The sequence below is a fragment of the Protopterus annectens genome, chromosome 4.part0 (assembly GCF_019279795.1).
Source record: "Protopterus annectens isolate FY-2018-M chromosome 4.part0, PAN1.0, whole genome shotgun sequence".
In the NCBI taxonomy this organism is placed as follows: domain Eukaryota; kingdom Metazoa; phylum Chordata; order Ceratodontiformes; family Protopteridae; genus Protopterus; species Protopterus annectens.
The window spans coordinates 148867425-148887763 of NC_056733.1; the positions used below are offsets into that span (position 1 = coordinate 148867425).

The 20339-nt window shown below is 36.8% G+C and overlaps 1 protein-coding gene across 1 annotated transcript in view; it reads left to right on the top strand.

Moving 5' to 3' along the window:
- SHISA6 (shisa family member 6) overlaps positions 1–20339 on the top strand; it is a 1067716-nt gene that overhangs the window by 664177 nt on the left and 383200 nt on the right. Inside the window, exon 3 of the mRNA XM_044068141.1 lies at positions 6850–7010. Coding sequence (XP_043924076.1) covers positions 6850–7010 — 161 coding nt within the window. The remainder of the gene's footprint in view (positions 1–6849; positions 7011–20339) is intronic.

The following is a 20339-nucleotide window of genomic DNA, read 5'->3' on the forward strand; positions in this document are numbered from 1 at the left end:
CAGTGATCAATCACATACTCTAGATGACTCATCATCAAAGGGTGCATCCGCCACTAACTATGTACTTATCTTTTAAAAAAGCATAACAAAAGACAACTGGACTATGTTTCCATTTAATTGTTTTTGCATTTAAAACCAATAAACATTCTAAGAAAAAAAAATAAATGCACTCTTCAGCTTCTTTATACTATCTTTATCATGCAAATGTTTCCTCAGCTGCATATTGCTTAACCTGTTCTACCTGTCATCTCCTAGTATTTGTAACCCGACTAACCAACCGTGCTGCATATGGCTTCCTCTCCCTCTGCTTGCTCCATTCCCTTCCTCCTTCCTTTCTCCTGGTATGTTTGTTCTCGTTATTTACTTCTTGCCCTACCTGAAACATATCTCTACCATCACTTTGAGGACGTGCTGGAGGGATAGATTCATCACCCATGCTGTGGAACAAAATCCCGGTACATGTGAGGCAGAGCACCTCGCTAGCCTTGTTCAAGAGAAATCTTGACCAATGGATGGGAGATCGCAGATATACCCCAGGGATTACCTCAGTGTCACTGCTCGACAGAGGCACAGCAAAATAATGGGTATAGTTCCCCATACTAAAGGGGTGGCGTAAGCCACAAAACGATGGGCTAGGCTTGTAAATGCCCTCGGGCAGATAGCCTAGTATGAACCTATGAACCTATGAACTTGTGAATGTTTTGAATGACCTTGGGCTGTTACAGTTTTATAGTTAATCTCCTGACTGTATCTAGAATCAGCATACAGTAGTTAACGCTTGTGCTCTGTAAACATTGCTTCATGTTTGCTATTCCTGTTTCAAGGTTCACAGTTAAACTTATATTATAGCTTGTCAATGTCACCTGAGCCTCACCTCTATTGTAATTGTATAAAGCACGTGTAATCTGCTTTGTCTAAGTCTTGAAAGTATGATAGTTTGTCTTATAATTATTGTTGTAAGTCATTTACTGAATCATCTCACTTAAAAGCTGTGTTTTGAAAATTATCATTCTCACTGGTCGATAGTTGCACTGTGATTGCTCACTGTTACTTCACATTCATTATTTCTGTAATTGCGTTCTATAAAAATACCCTTTTTGGATGGGTTCATAACTGAAAAGCCTAACTGAACTGGTTCATCCTCCTCAGTTACAAATGAAATAAATAGTATCAGAAAACCTTGCCCTATTTTGGCCAAGTGTATGGACAGGATAGCGAAAAGTAATGCAATGCAAATATCAGAATGGTTTCTGATTATTACTGTAACTTCAAAACAGTGCAGCAATTCCTTATCCATGTCCTACACTGGCCAGTTAAGTCTACTGTATAAAAGAAGTCCAACTAGGCTGCTTCAGCGCTGTTACTGGATTTGAATGAACAAGTGCATTGTCATCACTGGTTATAGCTACTGTATTGCATTCTGCTGCCGCTCCTCCCCCCTGTCTGCATCACATTCTTGGTTTTGCTTTGAGGATGTAGATCGAGATGCAAACCCTTGTTGCTGAGGGAGATGCAAACCCTTGTTGCTTAATGTAAAGTCAGAGGTTCATCTATTACATGCAACTGCGAGGTGGAAACTATACTGGGCTTATTGAAATTTTGGGAGTTATTTAAAGGAAGGAATACATTTTAAGGTGAATAAAAATACTGTAACTGCAATTACTACCATTGTAGAATGCTTTTGGTATATTTAGTAAATCTGTATTATACAGTTGTATAGGTAAGTGCTCTTAGGATGGCTGCGTTTAGATAACTGACATTTTGTATAATCAACATTTGGATAATCGATGCGCTACTGTATTTACTTTAAAGGAGGACATATGCATCTGTGTAGCTAATTATAAGTGCATAGAAATTGGCAGTAAAGAATTCCCCATTCCCCATAAACAGATGGATCATCAAGTTTGATGGCGTGTCAAATTTAGGTAGGTCATGCCCAATTTTTATTAACTTTACCATAATTTCGGAATACTGAATTACTGGGGTTTGCTTATGGTTTCAGTCTTATCATGAATGTGACTGATTTATGGTCCAATTTGACTTTGAAGGGCATTACAGCTGGTAGACAACAAAGTTGCCTCATACTGGTGAGAACTAGGTGCAGGGTTTGATGGCCCTACTTGGGCTGCAGACTAGCTGGTCCTATGAGCTTGCATTTATGAAGTCAAGAAATCTATGGGCATATATGCTGGGGGACGTAAAAGTCTTCCCATTGATGGAAGTGTAGTTGAAATCCCCTAGAAGAATATAATTTGGCTGAATACATAGGGATGCCATACTAGTCAGGTAGGAGGCATGGACCAGGGAGAAATCTAGGGGGTCTATACATGGCCATGATGTGGTAAGATTTTTGTTAAATGGTATGTTGGACTTGGAGGAGTTCCAGATAGTTATCCTGTCTAATGAGTTTGCAGGTGAAATGTTTTATGAATATAGAGACCTGCCACCTTTACTGTCTTTGTCAAGTATGGTGAGCCTCAACACGTGGTAGGTGATGAAACCTTCGACAGATGGGGTGCCCTCAATGGTCTTGAACCAGGTCTTGGTGACAATACATGTATCAATGCATTCCAGGGTAAACAGTACCTGCAGGGAGTGGAGTTCTTTGTTAAGGCTTTAAGTATTGCGTAGAAGTACCCGTATGTCATCCAAACTATGTTTTATGATGGAAGTTTTTGAAGAGTGACATTGCCTAAAAAAGACATTATGAGAAGGGGAAAGGTCTTTTCCAGTATATGAATGACTTCTAGGGGATACGTGCAGGCCAAACCTAACAAAGCAGTTTGGAGTGTCTATCTCCTCCAAGCCTGATATATGTATGCATATATATTGGACCCCATTTGAATGACACCAGAAACAAAGCCAATTGTTGAAGTCAATAATTGTTTGTTTGTACAGCAGCATCTTTCTTGGTGAAGGCAATTTGCTGCTTAAGGATAGTTTTACATCTGCCTCAGCACATATTCCAAAAGCTCCATCATGTTTCTCTTCATATGCTCCAGGTAGGTACATCTCAAGTCATTTACACCCATGTGCACAATGACTGTGTCACATGTGTACTTGTGGTGCAAAGTTGTGGATTCATGCTTGATATGGTGAATACTGGCACCTGATAACTGGTAACTGCCCATGACACTCTGCTTGCACAGATTGGTAAGTGGCAAATTGGTGTGTCTCATTATGGAGCCAACTATAGCTAGTATATCGGATTGTGTAGAGGTTGACTTTTTGGCCTTTTGACTTGAGACCATTTTACTCTTGAATGCATGTCTCATGGTTGGTGCTGTCTGTTGTGTGTTTGTAAAGTTGCTGAGAGTATGTCTTTCTTTTGTTACATTTAGGAGGGTTTTGTGGTTTAGACAGATTACATTTAAGAGCCTCAGCATATGCAAGTGTATGTGCCTGACCTGAGCTGTTACAAAAATAGCAGCGTTTTGTTTAGCTTACAGATAAGTTCAGCTTGAGGTTCTTCAGTTACACCATCTCTTTCTTTACTGAGTTATTGTATTTAAACCTCAGAGGAACATTGCTGTTTTGAGTTTCCAGATTTGCAGTTAGCAAGCTTCTATGGTATTTTGATTGATCATTCATTTTAGCTTAGTTTCTAATTAAATACAATTAATTTCAAAACATTTTCTTTGCTATATTGGTAACTAAATATTAGTTTATACAAAGTGAAGTGTGTAGGCTTGGTATAAAATAGAATGTTACATTTTGCTCTACTTGTCAGGTTTTCATGATTTGGCAAAAGTCAGAAATAGCACTGAAAATTGCAGATAGCTAACCTTTAGTGCTTTACTTAAGATCTGCATTTATATATTAATTGTAATTTGTTGTTGTCCGGTGCTATACCCTTTCAACACACACACACACACACACACACACACACACACACACTTGATAGTGCCTAATTTCTCTTTCAGCCCTAGCCAGTATTAACCATGATTCATTCCACCAGCTGTTTTATTTAATTTTTATATATTTATTCCCTATATCTAAGCTTCAAATCTTTTAACTTCTACTTGTTCCTGAGTGGATCCTCATCTATCCCTTTCCAGGCTTTGAAGCTAATATATCTGCCCCTATTTCGGTTAATTTGTCCCCTCCTGGTCTGTAGCAAATCGGATATTTATCCCCAGATGAAGGAGTCCATGTCCTCTAAAGCTAATTTTCCATGCCTCCTTGGACATTCTTCTGTCAATATATTTTTGGCATTATCTGTGGCTTTCTGAGTACTGGCACCCCTCAATACTAAACATGGCATGATTACATACCATATGATATCAGCACCTAGAGAACTATCTTTCATGCCTTTAATATGTTATTACATAATTCTTTCTTAGACACAGACCCAGAATCATTCCTTTTGTAATGCAATAGTACAATATCTGGTTGTCTCATTTCTTTGACTGTGTGATTCAAAACGGGGAAGAGTTGTGTCAATACATACTCGTGTGTTTCTCCATTCAGTTGTCATTTTTAAGCTCCAGCCTTGCTGGACTTGGGCCCTTTCCAAAGAACAGCACACATAGTAATGGGAAATAAGCTACCCACTCCTGCCAAATGACAAAAAAAGAATATATTGTAAGAAAGATACAAAAAGGCCTTCAGCATCACAATCGTCCCCTAATTAGACTATTCAGCCTTTTCTGAGCCTTCTTTTTATTTAATGTGACTCATAAATAGTTCTGATGCCCAACAGGTATCATCAGCCCTTTTATAATTTTTACTGATGCTCCTACTTTGACGAAGTCTGATGTGCATCCAGACTGAAAAGAATGACTTGACAACTGAATCAGGATAAAGTCTAACTGTTGCAATGCTCTTCTAAGAGGTACATGAGAAAAGCAAGTTAGGGTAACTGTTCCACTAACTGTCTGAGGCACAGAATACTTTTAATCATTCTCAGGATATAAGCCCACCTTACAGTGCAAGTCAGAGAAGATCCAGTTTTCTCAAAATTGTACAGCTTCATGAGAATGAATTCCTACCCTTTCATAGATGCATGCCCATTTCCAAATTATTACTCACATTTCCAAAATATACACCCCCACTCAGTTTAATGGTTCAATAGTTTTGGTGTCTGATTAATCTAATAGCTCCCTGAATTTCCTGGCATTCATTTTTCTAACAGACAATATATTGGTTATAATTCTAGAAACCAAGTCAATAACCCTCTTTAAGTGACTCTAGGCACCTGGTACAAAGAAGAGAATTATTGTACCCTAAAGGTGATGCTGTATATTAAAGAGTCTAGGCTGAATGTGCATTACAGACAGAACCCATAAAGTCTAATTTATTTCCTTGTACAGTTTGATGTTGTAGCTATAAATACAATTGACTGTTAAACAAATATTATATTAACTGTTGATGTGAACCATATGCTTTGTCTTCACGGTGTAAGGAATAATAGAACAAATTAAAGAACAGGCATATATCTCAGGTTGTATTATTCAGTTCAGGCAGGTATGAAATATAGGATGCAAAATCATGCACCTGCTTAAAGTGTTAACAGAAGTGTTGCAAGCAGACTATGAACCTCCAGATGTTGAGCTGTTCTTCTGGAATTACTTTATCAATAAGTGGCAAGTGTGTCAGGCACACCGTAGTACTGAAGTGAATACATAGCCATGCTGGTTGTACTAAATGCAATAACTATTTTGTACCTTTATTGAAATGAAGAGTTCTTTGAAATCTCTGCAGACGTGGTGGATACTTGGAGAGAATGTTATATTAAGCAAAAACGAATAGCATGTTTATCCTGAGCTGTATAAATTGTGTACCTTAAAAGAGAATGTAAGGTAAGCTTGTCATATAAGGATGCAGGCTGTGTGAATGCAATGCCCAACACTAGATGACACAGGAGTGATGAAAGTGTTGGGGGTATCTTAAAAAAGAGGTGTGAATTAGGTGACTCAAACACATAAACTGGCATACAAGTACTAATGTAACAAAAAACAAAGACTGGAAAAACATTGAGTTGGAATGGTCCTGGCTGGGAACTTAAAGCTTCACAACTCCTACTTCACTGAGAATTCATTTTGTTAAAATAATGAAAAAACGAGGGTGAACAAATGGAAAAACATAATAAATTGCCAAGAAGGAAAAGTAAAGGGCGGCACAGAGACGGTTGTGCAATTTGATTTGTGGGTGGGTATGCACTGATTAGAGCCTGAAGCTTTTTTAAGCTCTTGAAAAAGAAAAAAGAATAGAGCTTCCTAGACACAATATTTTATGTTAAAACTGCTTAGTATTAAGTTTCTCAAAAAACATAGACAGAGCATTTCAGAGGAGACTGTACTGCTGGGAATAAGCATTAATTTTGATACACACATTGTTTCTTTATGTGTTATGATTAGCTAAATTAAATGATAATAACCAGTGAGTCATTTAAATGTACTAAGAAAAAGTACACCTGCCACCAATAACAAGCCTCATTTCATTTGCCAAGCAGTAACTTCCAGCAAGAAGTGCACTAAATAAGTAATATATGATTCATTAATGCAGGATGTTACCAGAAAAGACACCATGTGTAAGTTGTTGAAGCCGGCTTTGCAACTTCATTTTGTTGCATGATATCCTGGAAGTGGATGATATGGATGTTGTTTTAGTCTAAATTGCTGAAACATGTAATTTAGCCAAGGCACACATTAATTTATTTATTTAATGGGTGAAAATTATACTAATGAAAGACTGCAATATATACAGCCACTTCTTATTCAAACACACTCAAAAGTTGAAATAATGATTAACATTTCTCATGTACTAGCCATTTATGAGTATGTTTCTTAAGTAAATAGTAAAAATAAACTCCTCTGCTAAACTGCTTATTATTTATATTCTCTACAGGGCCCTCGCTGACATTTTAATTCAACAAGGACCTATACCAATTGGACATTGTGAAAGAGAGACAATTGCAGCAATAGATATCGCCCTAAAAGAAGAAACATCAGTTATATCATTAGCCAAAAACCACTTTACCCCTGTACGGTCATCCAAACCTAATCATGGTAAGTGACATTTGTATAAAGCATTGTGGAACCCTTTTGATATCACATTGTTTTCAGCATTTAAAATCCATTTCCAGTTATTAGAGTACTTTTTGTGCAATCCACATGTTCAAACAATTATGCGGATTTAAGTAACTCAATATACTGAAATATTTTTGAGATGAGCCAGTAAATAAATAAACAAAAGAATATTGCTAAGTAGTGTAATAGGTTCTGTCTGAGGATCACAGTATACAATTCAAAGTTTGGTCGGGTTACAAAAGCAATGCTGAAGGCTTGATTAGTTTTGACAGTACTGTACAGATATGTTGAGGATAGGATGCTTGATATAATGGAAGGACTGAGAGTGTGAATAATTTAATATATCTGCTTATAATAATATAGTATTTTATGGTGCAGACTAATAAATATGCAAGGATCTATGCAGCCTTCTTAATACTTCAACCTCCTGAAAAATTCTAGTAGCTGTCTGAAATACTCTTTTAGTGAATTGTATTTTCTGTGTCTAATGTAGTCTTGGAAAATTGCTTCTACCTTGTTCAAGAAAAATAATTTCATGGTAGGATTTATAACAAAAGTTCATATATTCTCTTTGTCAATGCTGATTTGAAGTTTTTATATGGTTGAACAATTCATAAGCTATTATTTTATTGTATGTCATCTGGATTATTGAAAATATTAATATCCAGTGATGTAAGACATGCACATAGTCTTGTGACTTAAATGCTGGCGCATTTCAGAGTAGGTTCCTCACATATTCTTCAACTTCCACGTCCATCCCCCAATACCACAGCAAATGCCACAGTAAATACAGCAATTCTGTTTAATAACACCCCATGGTAAGTGTTGATATTATTTACTTTCAGTGTCTGATATTTAGAGTGCTTTGTTACAGTGATAGGGTTCAGGATGGAATATCCTGCAGTCCCTGAAAGTTGAAATAATCTGTTGAAGTTAATTAATATTGCTGATAATAGTAGATAATGCACTAGCTGCATAATGTACTTAACCAAGTCATCAAAATCTGCTAAATAAGCATTAATTATCTTGAGAACACAGCATGATTGGTCATCTGTGTAAACTTCTTAGTATTGTGATGGTCTATCTTGGCAAGTAAATAGGGCCTAGAAGATTCTTCATTGTAGTGTAGTATAGCTAGGAATTAATTTAAATTAATTTCAAAACATGAATAAATAATCAGTGCTCCATAGTGATTTCTTTCTATTTAAATGTGTACAAATTTGTAACCTCTTTTCATGTTATATTTTTTATATTATCATGTTGTGCTTTGCCAATTTATCAATATATTTTACATAGTTGTATTTTCTATATGCAGTATCATCTCTCTCTGCTTCTGCATCTGGCAAAATGTTTTTCCTGTGCCTTTTCCTTGTATGGGTTGTTTACTGTATTGATATTGCTTTAAATGTGCGGTATGCACTTCTGTCACATAAAAACTGTTTTGAAGAAGATTTGCATGCATTGTTCTTTGTGTACTTGTGTAATGTAATTACATTCTTTTGTTGTAAAACCAGGTTTTGAGAAGTGATAGTTGAGTATGCAAAGTTTAATGATAGCACATTTAAGATACATTAGCATAGTTTTTGACTTCTCCTTTGTAAAGTTTGATATAATGCATTTGCTAACATTCAGTGCTTTCAGTTTTCTTTAGCAGTTGTTAGAATGCTGTAGTTATTTATTAACTGTGTCTACAAAGATCATGAGTCTTTCTTTGCAGTATGAAGTTACAGCGATTCATTTGTTTCTAAGATAGATGCAGTAGATTGATTTAAATTATCCGACTCACAACTTAATGTAATTTAATCAATATTTAAGAACATTATTAGCCTTTATGAACTGTAGTTAATGGGGGGGCTTCCTGGATTTATCTAACAGAGAAGTAGCTTTCATGAAAGTTGTTACTCTACTATGTTTTTTGTATCAGGAATTAAGTGTGAAGATGGTGCTGGCGAGTTCTGTAGATATCTGAGGGAGAACTTTCTGGTCTTAGGACATGAAACCATTTGAAGTTTAGCCTACTAACGTTCAGAGATGGAAAATACAGCCATATGTGTCATGCCTTCTTACATGCGTAATGTGTTAAGATGTCATGTGAAAAGAGTTTATTGATGCACAATTAAAAGTCTTTTCCTTCTATTTCCTCTTATTGCCATAATGCAAATGCTTTAATACAGAAGTACAATTAGTACCAAAATGTTGTGTATCCAAATTTATAAAGCATGGTTTATTATATTGGGATCATTGCTTGTTTACTGTGCAGCTTTGTGTATGACTTAAGGAGCACAGAGAAGTTTCAGTTTTTCAGTTATAGTGCCTACTTTAAACACAGTTTGCAAAATTGCCTTAGTCTTTTAGAATATGATAAAATTGTGAATGTGCTCTGTGTGTCTGTATACAAGGTGTGCAAATTGTTAAGCAGTGATTCTACTGTGAGTTGTGTTGTATCAGAAAGATGTCATAACCAGACAGAAAAAGGTGATCAAAGCTCTGTCCACATGGAGAAGTCATGGAAAGTAATTTTTATAGAGGCATACCTCTATTACTTGCGTGTATTAACTCCTGACTCATATCCATGAAGAAAAGGCACGGAAGCCCCCCACCCATAAAAAGTAAATAGTGCCAGCAGTGACTCTGACGGCAACTTTTCTAGATGTGTTCAACAAGGTACACTCCATCCACTCCTCCTGTTCGCCTGATCCAGCACCTTGCACTGTATTAGGACTTTTATTTTGTTTTCAGTTTTGCCAGCTTGTATTTTTTCTGCTCTGGAAAGCCCACTACCCATGTATTATATTCCAAAACTAGTATAATATTTATGCCATATTAGTTGCACATTTCATTTAATATCTTAGTAAACATATATAGTATTAAAAATGATAGTACTGATAATTTGATATATTAAAGAAGCAGAGTCAATACAGACTCATTTGATGCAGAGCTCTGTGTGCTATGCTGGAATAATTGGGCTCTGGGGAGACGGTCTTTGTGCATTAGATAGCAATTAAACTGGCATTTAACAATGTCTTATTCCTGCAGTCTGAGTCTTCTGTGTTGTGGTTACATTGTGAAGTAAAGCCATCTTATTCAATTAATAAGTATTTGCCTGTGCAGACATGTTTTGTCCATGAATGCCTGAACAGGAGTTTAAGTTGTTAGGGAGTTCATAGACGGATATAGTAGCAAAGAAGTAGGGTAGACATGAAATATAATTAGGAAGGGAAGATGGTGTATTAGTGACAGGTATTGACTTTCTTACAGAACCAATTCCAATCAGTTGAGGGGAAACTTTTCATGAGGCAAATGAGTCAGCAAAGGAAACAGGCAGTTTCAGACAGGAATTTGCAGACAAAACATACTTTGTGTTGCTAATTTCCTACACACCTGTAACTGCTCTGTAGCTGGCATGGTTTACGTGTGACCCAGCAATGGAGGAAATAGTACAAAGACTTGTGGAGTCATAGGTGGGCACTAACCAAAAGCTTGTGTAACCACAGCAACAATTAATTCTCCTAGCAAATATAATGGGTCCCTATAAAATTATCGAATGTTTCAAAGTTCGAATGTCATATGATCAAACTTTAAAAAGTTCGAAAGTGAAAAACAATGGCTCCATGCACACAGAATGGGAAAATTTCCCTTTTCTGCACTGAAGTGCAGTCTTGGAGTTGGTATATTTAAGTAGGGGGGGTGCAGGAGGGCTTGCCCCCCTGCTCAGAGTGTTAAGGGAAGTGTTTTTTTTTTTTTTACATTTTTATTATATATTTGAAGATTCAAGTTTCGCTCATATGTTGTCGAACATATGAGATCCAAAATGTTGAAGCTTCAGATAATATAGACTCAACATAACTGCCCACTGTGAAGATACAGAACAGTAAAGGGTGATCAGGGTACTTATTTGTAGCAACTACTGATATCCACTGTAGAGAAGTGGGACCAGACTCTGTAAAAATCCAGTCTTTGCAACTGACAGGAAAGCCACTTAACTCATTACAGCTGGGTGAAGCTTGTAGGAGCTTTTGCAGTTGCATCCTACTGACACCTCTAGGCATCAAATATTGCTTGTTCATATTTGCATAAATAATTTTTAAACCATGCTACATACACACTATTAACATGTTTCACCTTAAAGCTTACAATAAGGGAAGTACTACCATGTTGATATCTGGCCTCTGTCTAGTGCAGGTAAAGAGATATTAATTGCTATTTATATAATATTTATTTATATTGTGACAAAATTAGGTACTGCCAGCACTGCTAACTGTAATTTGATAAATAATATATGTCATTTGTGAATATCAAACTGATTTATACAAGATGCCTGTGTTACAAATGTATTAGAACTGTATGTAATACAAGATGCTGGTGTTACAAATGTATTAGAACATGTCATGTGTATATCAAATTGAAAGACATTTGTTTTGAAAAGGTATTTGTAAAATGCTTGTGTTTGAAATGCATCCACAGTATGCCTTACTGGAGAGAACAGAAATGTATATGCACTATTGTAACTGTTAGATGTGTATGTTTTAACAGAGGGAACTGGAGGGTTACCCTCAGTCCAGCAAACTTTAGAAAATATGTGAAATTAAATCACTTTATGGGCTAGGCCATAATGATGCTATCTCACAGGCTTCGATACAGCCAGAGACACAAAGTCTGTACTAGGAAGCTTTCTATATTGTCTTTGGGGTGAACTAATTACTACTCTGGAAGCATGGAGGTATGTAATTGTTTTATGACTTCCAGTACCTGTCAAAGATCTGAGCAAATACCCATCTGTGTATATTTTTACAGGTAGGTGATACGTCCTGCCAGATTCCAGCAATAGCGGTTTTGCATGGAAACTAGCAGTCAGATGACAAGAAGTGATGTCATTCTGCAAGCTATCTCAGAAGTAATATTTTAGATATTATTTTAAGAAGCATCTTAGTGAGACAGAGCATTCTGTATTCTGTCTTGGGCCTGACAACAATCAGAAGGACCATTCACTACATCATCTGCCTTGCTCTATTAAATAAGTAGGGAATAGTATAATTCTCTTAGATTCATTCAGGAATATAGTTTAGATATTATTTTTCTTTATTCGTCTGAGCCTACCCTTCAATGTTATTTTAAATATTTCCTGTGATTTGAACTCTGATGACACTTTGAATATATATTTGGCATTGTCTTGTTCTTTTAATATTTATATTTCAGTATATTTAAACCTTTTATTGTAGCTGCTCCTTGTAGAGATATTCAAGTTTTGAGAGTACTTGCATATTTATTTGTTGACACTGTGTGGGGAACTCCTAATAACTTTGCTCTTGGTCAAACTACCATTTGTATGAATATTAATTTCACTCAGTAAAATTGGACACACTTTGTTAAGGGCCTTAAAGTAGTTAGTGAGGGGTTATGGTGGCAGTGATAACTACCTTATAGTCTGGGCAAGAGTGTGCATAACTAGTAAACCTGTACCTACCTTTCCCAGATGTGTGTGTGTGTGTGTGTGTGTGTGTGTGTGTGTGTGTGTGTGTGTGTGTGTGTGTGTGTGTGTGTGCAAATTAAATCTCTAAGACTGTGTGTGTGTCAGCTACTTGGACAGGGGCATGAAGCACTGATTGGACAGAGAGAGTGTTAGAAGACTTGCCTTGGAACCCTGGCTAAGGACTCAACTCTATAGCTGTACCAATGGGGAGTCTTATTGGGTATCTGGAAAAAGAGAGAGAAACCAGCCCCAGATTGACTGGTCTCTGTGTGCTCTTAAGGGAAATTGCACTTGATGCAAAGAGCTGTATCTGGAAATACTGTGTGTGGACCTATTATCCTCCCAGTGAATGTCCCCCACTGGCGGCAATAGTGAGGATTAAGGCTCCTCGATTACTGGCCCAGAGAAAGGTCACCACATATTGGTCGGCAGTGGTGGGATATTCACATTAGATATTGGCTGACAGTGGTGGGATATCCACATCACACATATATCGCCATAAATGTCATGCTTTTCTAAATATCTCAACAAGTAAGTAGCACAGACAGAACTGCTTAGTCCCATAAGAAAGCTATCAACTGGATCAACAAAATGTTACTCATAGTATATGTGTAACTTGAGCATTTTTTCAGATATTGTAAATTGTTTAAAAAATATTACAAATGTAATAATAATTATGTTTACCGTGACTTATAATATATAGTTTAAAATCCAGAACCTAAGTAATACTACCACAATAAAAATAGTTTGTGCTGAAGAGTTCACAATTTACTCTTGTTTAGTAGCAATTATGGCTGCTAAGATATAAACATTTGTATGAAATGTGAGGGCATAATGTAATTCTAACAAAAAACTTAAGACTCCACCCATTGGAAGTTACAGTACAAACTTCTAGAGTTCCATTGGAGGGAATGAGTTAAAATGTATTATGGAATGGAGGGAACTAATATTGACTGTGACAAACCTAAGAAAGAAATTTAGGTCAAGGTTGATATAATTCCTAAAATACAAGCAATAATAGTTTGTAAAGGGAGTTTTAGTGTTGCTCAACCATTAAGCATAAAGATGTATGATTTAGTATATTTGTATTGGCAAAAGTGGATAGATATTGTCTTAGGATATCAGTTAAGGTATCTATAATGGAGATATTACAAGGGTGAGGTGATAGTATCCAGTCTAACAGTGATACTTTTTATTGGGTTTATTGCATCTAGTGGGATTCTCTGTGAGTTGTTTAAAGCCAGAGAGGTAGATGCTTGCAGAGGGTGTGTCTGATATAATTTTGAACCAGTCTATATTAAAGTCTCCTAAGATTAGTGTTTCATGCACTATATTGATGGAATACCTAGGATCCAGGATGGAAATATACTGCAGTAATACATAGGCTCTTATATGAGTTAAGTTTTGGAAAGAAAATAAGGATTTCTGCATTATGAAATTGGGGCTGGCTGTGCTGATACAAAGAGATGTTTAGATTTTAGGAGATATGATAGCTACTTCACCTGCCTTTTTGCCTATGTGGTTGGCTGTAAATATCCTATATCCTGGTGGAAGAATGTCAGTGGCTTTGATAATAGTTTTCAACCAGGTCTCAGTAGTTACTACCATGGTGTGATATAAATATATGCATGTCAGCAACTTTATTGGCGATAAAGGTCCTGAGGTTACTATTGATGAATTTTAACTCTTTGTCCTGTGATTTTTGTGGTAGAGACATGACAGTGGGTGGGGGAAGGGGATAGTAATTATGGTTGGGTCTTGAATTGGACTTGGATTATCATGGATGTTTGCTCATAGTTATAGTGGATTTGAGAAATGGCGTCCAGGAAACAACTTTTGGATTCAGTACTTATTTTTCATTGCTGGTGTATAGTACAGCTTATCTTGTTTTAGGATGGTACATTTGAAGAGTTGTAGATGAGAAGTATTGTAGAGATGATGACTTTAGTAACTCTGCCACATCCACTATTGCTATGAGTGTTGGAGGTTAGTGTTAGATATATAGTCTGTATACAGATATTTGTGATAGCATGTATGTTGTGTGGGGTCTATATTATTTCCTTGAAGAGGCATTCCATTGAATGCGTCTTCATCGACCCTTAAACCGCAAACTTTGAAAACACCAAATGTCCACATGAGTGATTTCCTTCCCTGGAAAAGAAATTCTTGCCCTACAAATACCAACACATCACTGCAAATGTTACAAAGTGGGGGGCTTCACCCCCCCAACACCCCCCATACCATACCCACTCAGAGATTGTACTACAGTGGGGAAAATTGCAAACTGATTAGTATGGCCAAGCAATTTCTTTCCCAGGGAAAGAAATCACTGATATGGCCATTTGCTGTTTTCACAGTTCGCAGTTTAAGGGTCAGTGAAGTGGTGTTCGGTGGAACACCTCTTTGAGGAAATAATATAGAACTGTTGTGTAAATGAGAGGACTATAATGAGGTGTACTATGTTTGTCAGTATGGTGTCATTGTCAATGATGGGGAAAAATGTAGGCAGAGATGGATTAAGGGTAGAGAGGCTGGAGATGGAAGAAAGAGATATGTTGGAGATCTCTATGTTGTAAGTCTGTGTTGGTAGAGAGAGTGAAGGAAGATACAATTATTTTAGTAGGGTGCACAAGAGGTTGAAATGTGTTGAGTGAGCTGGAAGTGTAAATATTAATGAAAAGTTAGGTTCTGATATGTAAAGAATGTCGATACTTTTAAAGCTAGGGGAAATGTCCAGGGAGAAGGAGGAAGTGATAGTTATTTCATTGGGGAAGTGGTATAGTAGAAGATACAAAGGAAGAAGGAGGAACTAATGTAAGAATTATTTTAGAGGGGAAGTGATGTAGTAATTTGTGTTAAAGGAATTTGCAATGTTGTGGTGTGTTAGGTAAATAGGTTGATATTGACATGATTAGTTGTGTGTAGCTATAAATGTATATTAAGAAGTGGTTGTGGGAATTGATGGTAGGGTTGGGAAGTAAAGATAGCCTGAGTACAATAAAATGAATGGAGTGGGGTTTTCTTGGCAACAAGATGTGCAGCAACAGGAAAAACATTCAGGCAAAATTACGTAAGCAGAAGGTAAGTTTTGTAATAGACTGACAGGCTTAAAGAAGAATTCAATGTTTCAAAGCACTGTTGGATGTGAAGGTCTCTACAACTAAGTAGAGAGAAGAAGGTGGAGAGTTAGATTGGAGTTACTAGAGTATTAGAGATGCAAAATTCTGGTGGCATGAGCAGAGTTTAAAAGTAAAGTTAGTATGATTTTAAAAGGGAGTTCTAGCCGTTGCTCTCCCCTCAGATGATTTTACACAAAACAGACAATAAGGTAGAATGTGCGGGGATAGAACAACATGTTTTTTTTATTGTGAATGCTTGAGGTGAGTCAGAACATTTAATTTTATTTTTACTTTTATGGGAGTAGCATTTACCTGCAGACTGCTAAGCCTACCAGAAGGCTACTGTTCTAACAATATGTTTCCTTTGTTGGAGGACAATCACTGCTTCAATATTTTTTCAGGTTGGAAAATTCCCAGCAGAAGCTGGTGGCTGAGAGAATTGCATTCGCCAGGGATGTTTTGCTCTCTTAAGCAGAATATGTTAAAGTTTGAAATTACCCTAAACTAAAGCTGCATAGGCTTTGAGGATGTGGAAGAGGCCTTTCAGCAGTTTCAACACTACAGTACATAACACATTAATGCAAAGGTGTGGAGGAAAAATGTCTGCAGCTCTAAAGATATTTCAGCATTTTTATTTGCTTCTTCATTCTGCTTTAAATTATTTTTAGATGAAGCTATTGATATTCTGTTGTTTTCAAAAACTTGACTGAAATTCAGCTGCAGAATTTCCTTTGGCAGTAAGGTTTGCCTAACACTTTTAAAGGCAGGAATCTTCAGGGCAGCTACGTCCTCAGTAAAATTAGTTATAACTGATGGTGAGATCCATAAGTCGTTGTGAGAAGTCGCTTGTTTGCATATTATATATCCAGAAGATTACAGAAGATTATGGTCAGGACAAAAAAAAGGCAACCCCCCCCCCCCCCCCCCCCCACACACACACACACTTAATTCACACATCTTTTAGCTGGCATCATTTGCAATATATAATAAACGGAATCAGAACATATCTTGACATTCAAGACTGAAGAGCAATGGCATTTATCTTGAGTGCTATACATGCAACGTATTGCCAGACACACACACCATGCATATCACAAGACAATTCTAAAGGAACATTAGTTCCTGTACAGCATGTCTTTGGAATTTAGGAGAAAACAAAAAGTGTCTGTGAAAACCCACACAGACACTGGGAGTACAGCACCCTAGGTAAGAATCAGACAAGAAAACCCAGTGCTACGAGACAGCTGTGCTTGACATTTTGCCACCTATAGGAAAGCCATTTGCCATGTTTAGTGTTTACAAGTGTTTGTGCCATTATGAGTGAATAAGAAAGAAAACAAAGTGAACCAATCACAAGATTGTTGGGTAATGTGATATAGAAATGTCCAAAGCATGCACAAAAATACTCCAAAATCATTGCATTTTAAAAATAAGCAAATTAAATTAACAAATAAAAATGACTTTTACATTGTACTGTTACAGGCAATTTTGATAAGCACACATTGGAAATGTATTACATTTTTAGGGAACAGCATTCTTTTAAAACATTTGTGATAACCGATATACAAGATATGAAGTATCCAGTCTTCTTTAATGTAGTTACACAAATAAATCTAAGTGAAATATCAAAATATGAACATAGCAATAAAAATGCGGTAGTTAAAGAACAACTTTGCTAATAGAAGTCTATATATTGCAGGAACAACAGGGCAGGTTCGCTAACATAGAAGTAACATATCTGCTATTATGAAAGCACCCAGATTCACTAATGGATGAGGGGTGCTAACAGCCTGATAGGGAAAAGTAATGATGGATATCTTCACAAGGTCTCTCTTTACCTTGTGTCTTTGGTTGCATATAGATGGAGAGTTGGCTGGTAAGCAGAGAGTCATTGATTCCTAGTTGCATGCAGTTGTAGAGTGACCAGTATTAGTAGCCATTTTGTAGCCAGTTATAGAATCACCACTATTCATTATTCATGGAAGACCCACATAGCTCCCAAAATATTTAGTCCATAAATTTTTAGGGTTTATTGTAATAGTTCCCCTTCACCCCATAAGTACTGTGATGACCCTTAGCCCTTTTTCCTCTGGAAAAAAATGGCTCAGCAATCTGCTCCTACCCCTGCAATCCTTGAGACATCTAAATATCTAATAAACATGGAGGCAGAACTCCATGTCAACCTGGTATCATTAAGCATCATGCCTCCACACCTGCATATAAATCACATAACTTATACTGAGGCTGTAAAGAAAATGTTGATACATGCCTTAGAACATGCTCTAAAGGAGCTCAGCTGTCAGCACAATCTGTAACACCTACTAATGTTCTACTCGCACATACTGCAAATCCACACATCTCACCCGAGTCACCAGTTAAGCAGATCTAAACTCATAAGGTCCACTAAATCTGCTTATGCTCAGGGGAGTGTTTTAATCATAAATGACTCTGAAGTTAGGCATACAAACTCCACATTAACCAGACTGGACAAGAACAGAGTGAATATAATCTGTGGGTCCAGTGCCAGGATCTGTGATGTCACAAGGACCCTAATGGCTCTAAAACCAGAGAAATATGACTACAACCTTGCATTATATCATGTAGAAGTGAATGATCTGAGGTAGTGTACCTAGTGGGACATGCAGAGAGCCATGATCGAGCTTAGTATGCACATGTTCAAGAAAGACACAAGGCCTGAGTAATATCTTGCCTTCACAGATAATGATGCCTAGATACAAAGGCAAGATAATTAGTAATAGTCCACAAATGTGTACTGGAATATCAGGTTTGATCATGAGGGTGAAGTCCGAGTGATTAAATAAAGCGAACTTTGGGCAAATATTGAGATACCCATAAACAGGAGTGGATTATTGCTATTATATAATCGCATTCTTGAAGAAATAAATTGCTTGCTTTTCTTAAATAATGTATTTGTATAAGGGCACTTCAGTCTTCTTCTGTGTTCTCTTCCCTAGAATGATGTACTGCGCATGTGCATGGGAGTTAGGTTCCCAGGCTTACACATTACATCAATGCAGGAAAAATGACAGAGAAAACAGAATCTCCATTGTTGTTTACTTTTTAACAGTTTAAAAAAAAAAAAGCAAATAAAGCAGTTTTTATGACTGACAGCACAAAAACAGGAGGAAAATCAGGTAGGTTTCTGTTTGTTTAGTTTAGTAGAATGTACCTGATTTTTCTTATATTTCTCTCTGTCCCTTAACATATACCAGTAGAAAATCTGGCCCCTGAATGGTCCTTCAGTTGCCAGACTTTTTTTCTATTAGTATATGCTTGATTTACAATGCGCACGATGATTGGGCTGTCCAGTCAGCATGCTTGGTTTTTGAATCGTGTTGAGCCTTTATTGTATCACTGCCTTTAACAAATGTCTAAGTAGCTGGTGTCATGCTGAGGGGATCCAATACATTTCAGACTGAGATTAAATGGTACACGAGACTTCCTGTTTCATCATGATGGTTTATAACACTCATACCAAGTTTTCCAAATATTATCCAAATCGATTGCTACCCCCATAGTGCCTTTTTTAGGCAGAGTCCCACTACTGGACATTGTTACTTAGCAAACTCAAATTCAGACATCATGGTGCATAACATTCATATTTATGAAGTTACAGAGGCATGGTTTCAATGCCAGGACAGCATTCCATTTATACTAGGATCATGCCTTCAGGCTCTTGGATAACCCTGGTGGTGCATCTGTATTTGTCAGAAATACCATTACCTCTTGTCAAATTACCACAGGCTTGACTTATAGCTCCTGGAAGTACAAATCACTATTAACAGATCCAACTATTACTTCCCTGCTAACTCAAGATCCCTGTCTGTATCCCCTCAAAGATCAAGAATATTCCATTAACACCACTTCTGAGTTAAATGTCATACCAAATTCCTTTGTCCCTGTCTAAAAATGGATATGCTTAGTGGTTCCTAGACTTTGTTAATGCCAGTCAGCAAGAGCAATTTGTAAGCGTACCCACTACAGATTCTAATATCTTTGCTCTAATCCTTTATAATCTAGCCTTCACCTGTACCCCACTTACAATATCCTCATCACTGGTTAAATCTGACCATATATCAGTCATCTTTTCTGTCAGGTCTAGTGGTACCACCACACCAACAAATGAGGCCATATTTAGGGACTAAAGCAAACCTTCTTCATCTCACAGAAGACCTTTGCAAAGTTCCTAATATTCCCCTGCAAATGGACTCAGTTGTGAGTGCTGCTGCATTCACCTTCATTTTTTTACCAGCACCTAAACAATTACATAGAAAAGTTAGTGCCTGTCTACCCTAAATATAATGATAAATTATAAAAGCAGATAAAAGCAGACTAGTCATCTACCTCTACTAATTTGTCTAACCTATCCAGTGCTTACTAGCCTCTGCTACTTTTTTCCATCTTATCATACTTTTCTTATCTACCCCTTTTCTGTTTTGATATCCTCTTCTTACTTTCTCTTCTTAAGTAACTCCTTTGCTACATTACTACTCACCTAACTTCCTTTGTTTACATCTGACCTAACCTGACTTATGTCTCCTTTCCTGAAATTTCACTGTTTTATGATTTTTGTCCTCAAAATATATCCTGTTACAAACTCTGTACCATTAATTACTTAAATACCATTGTTGATGATTTTTATTTCCTTTTTAAAGTTGCAATTCTTATTAGTATATTGATATTTTTTTCTATGTTGTT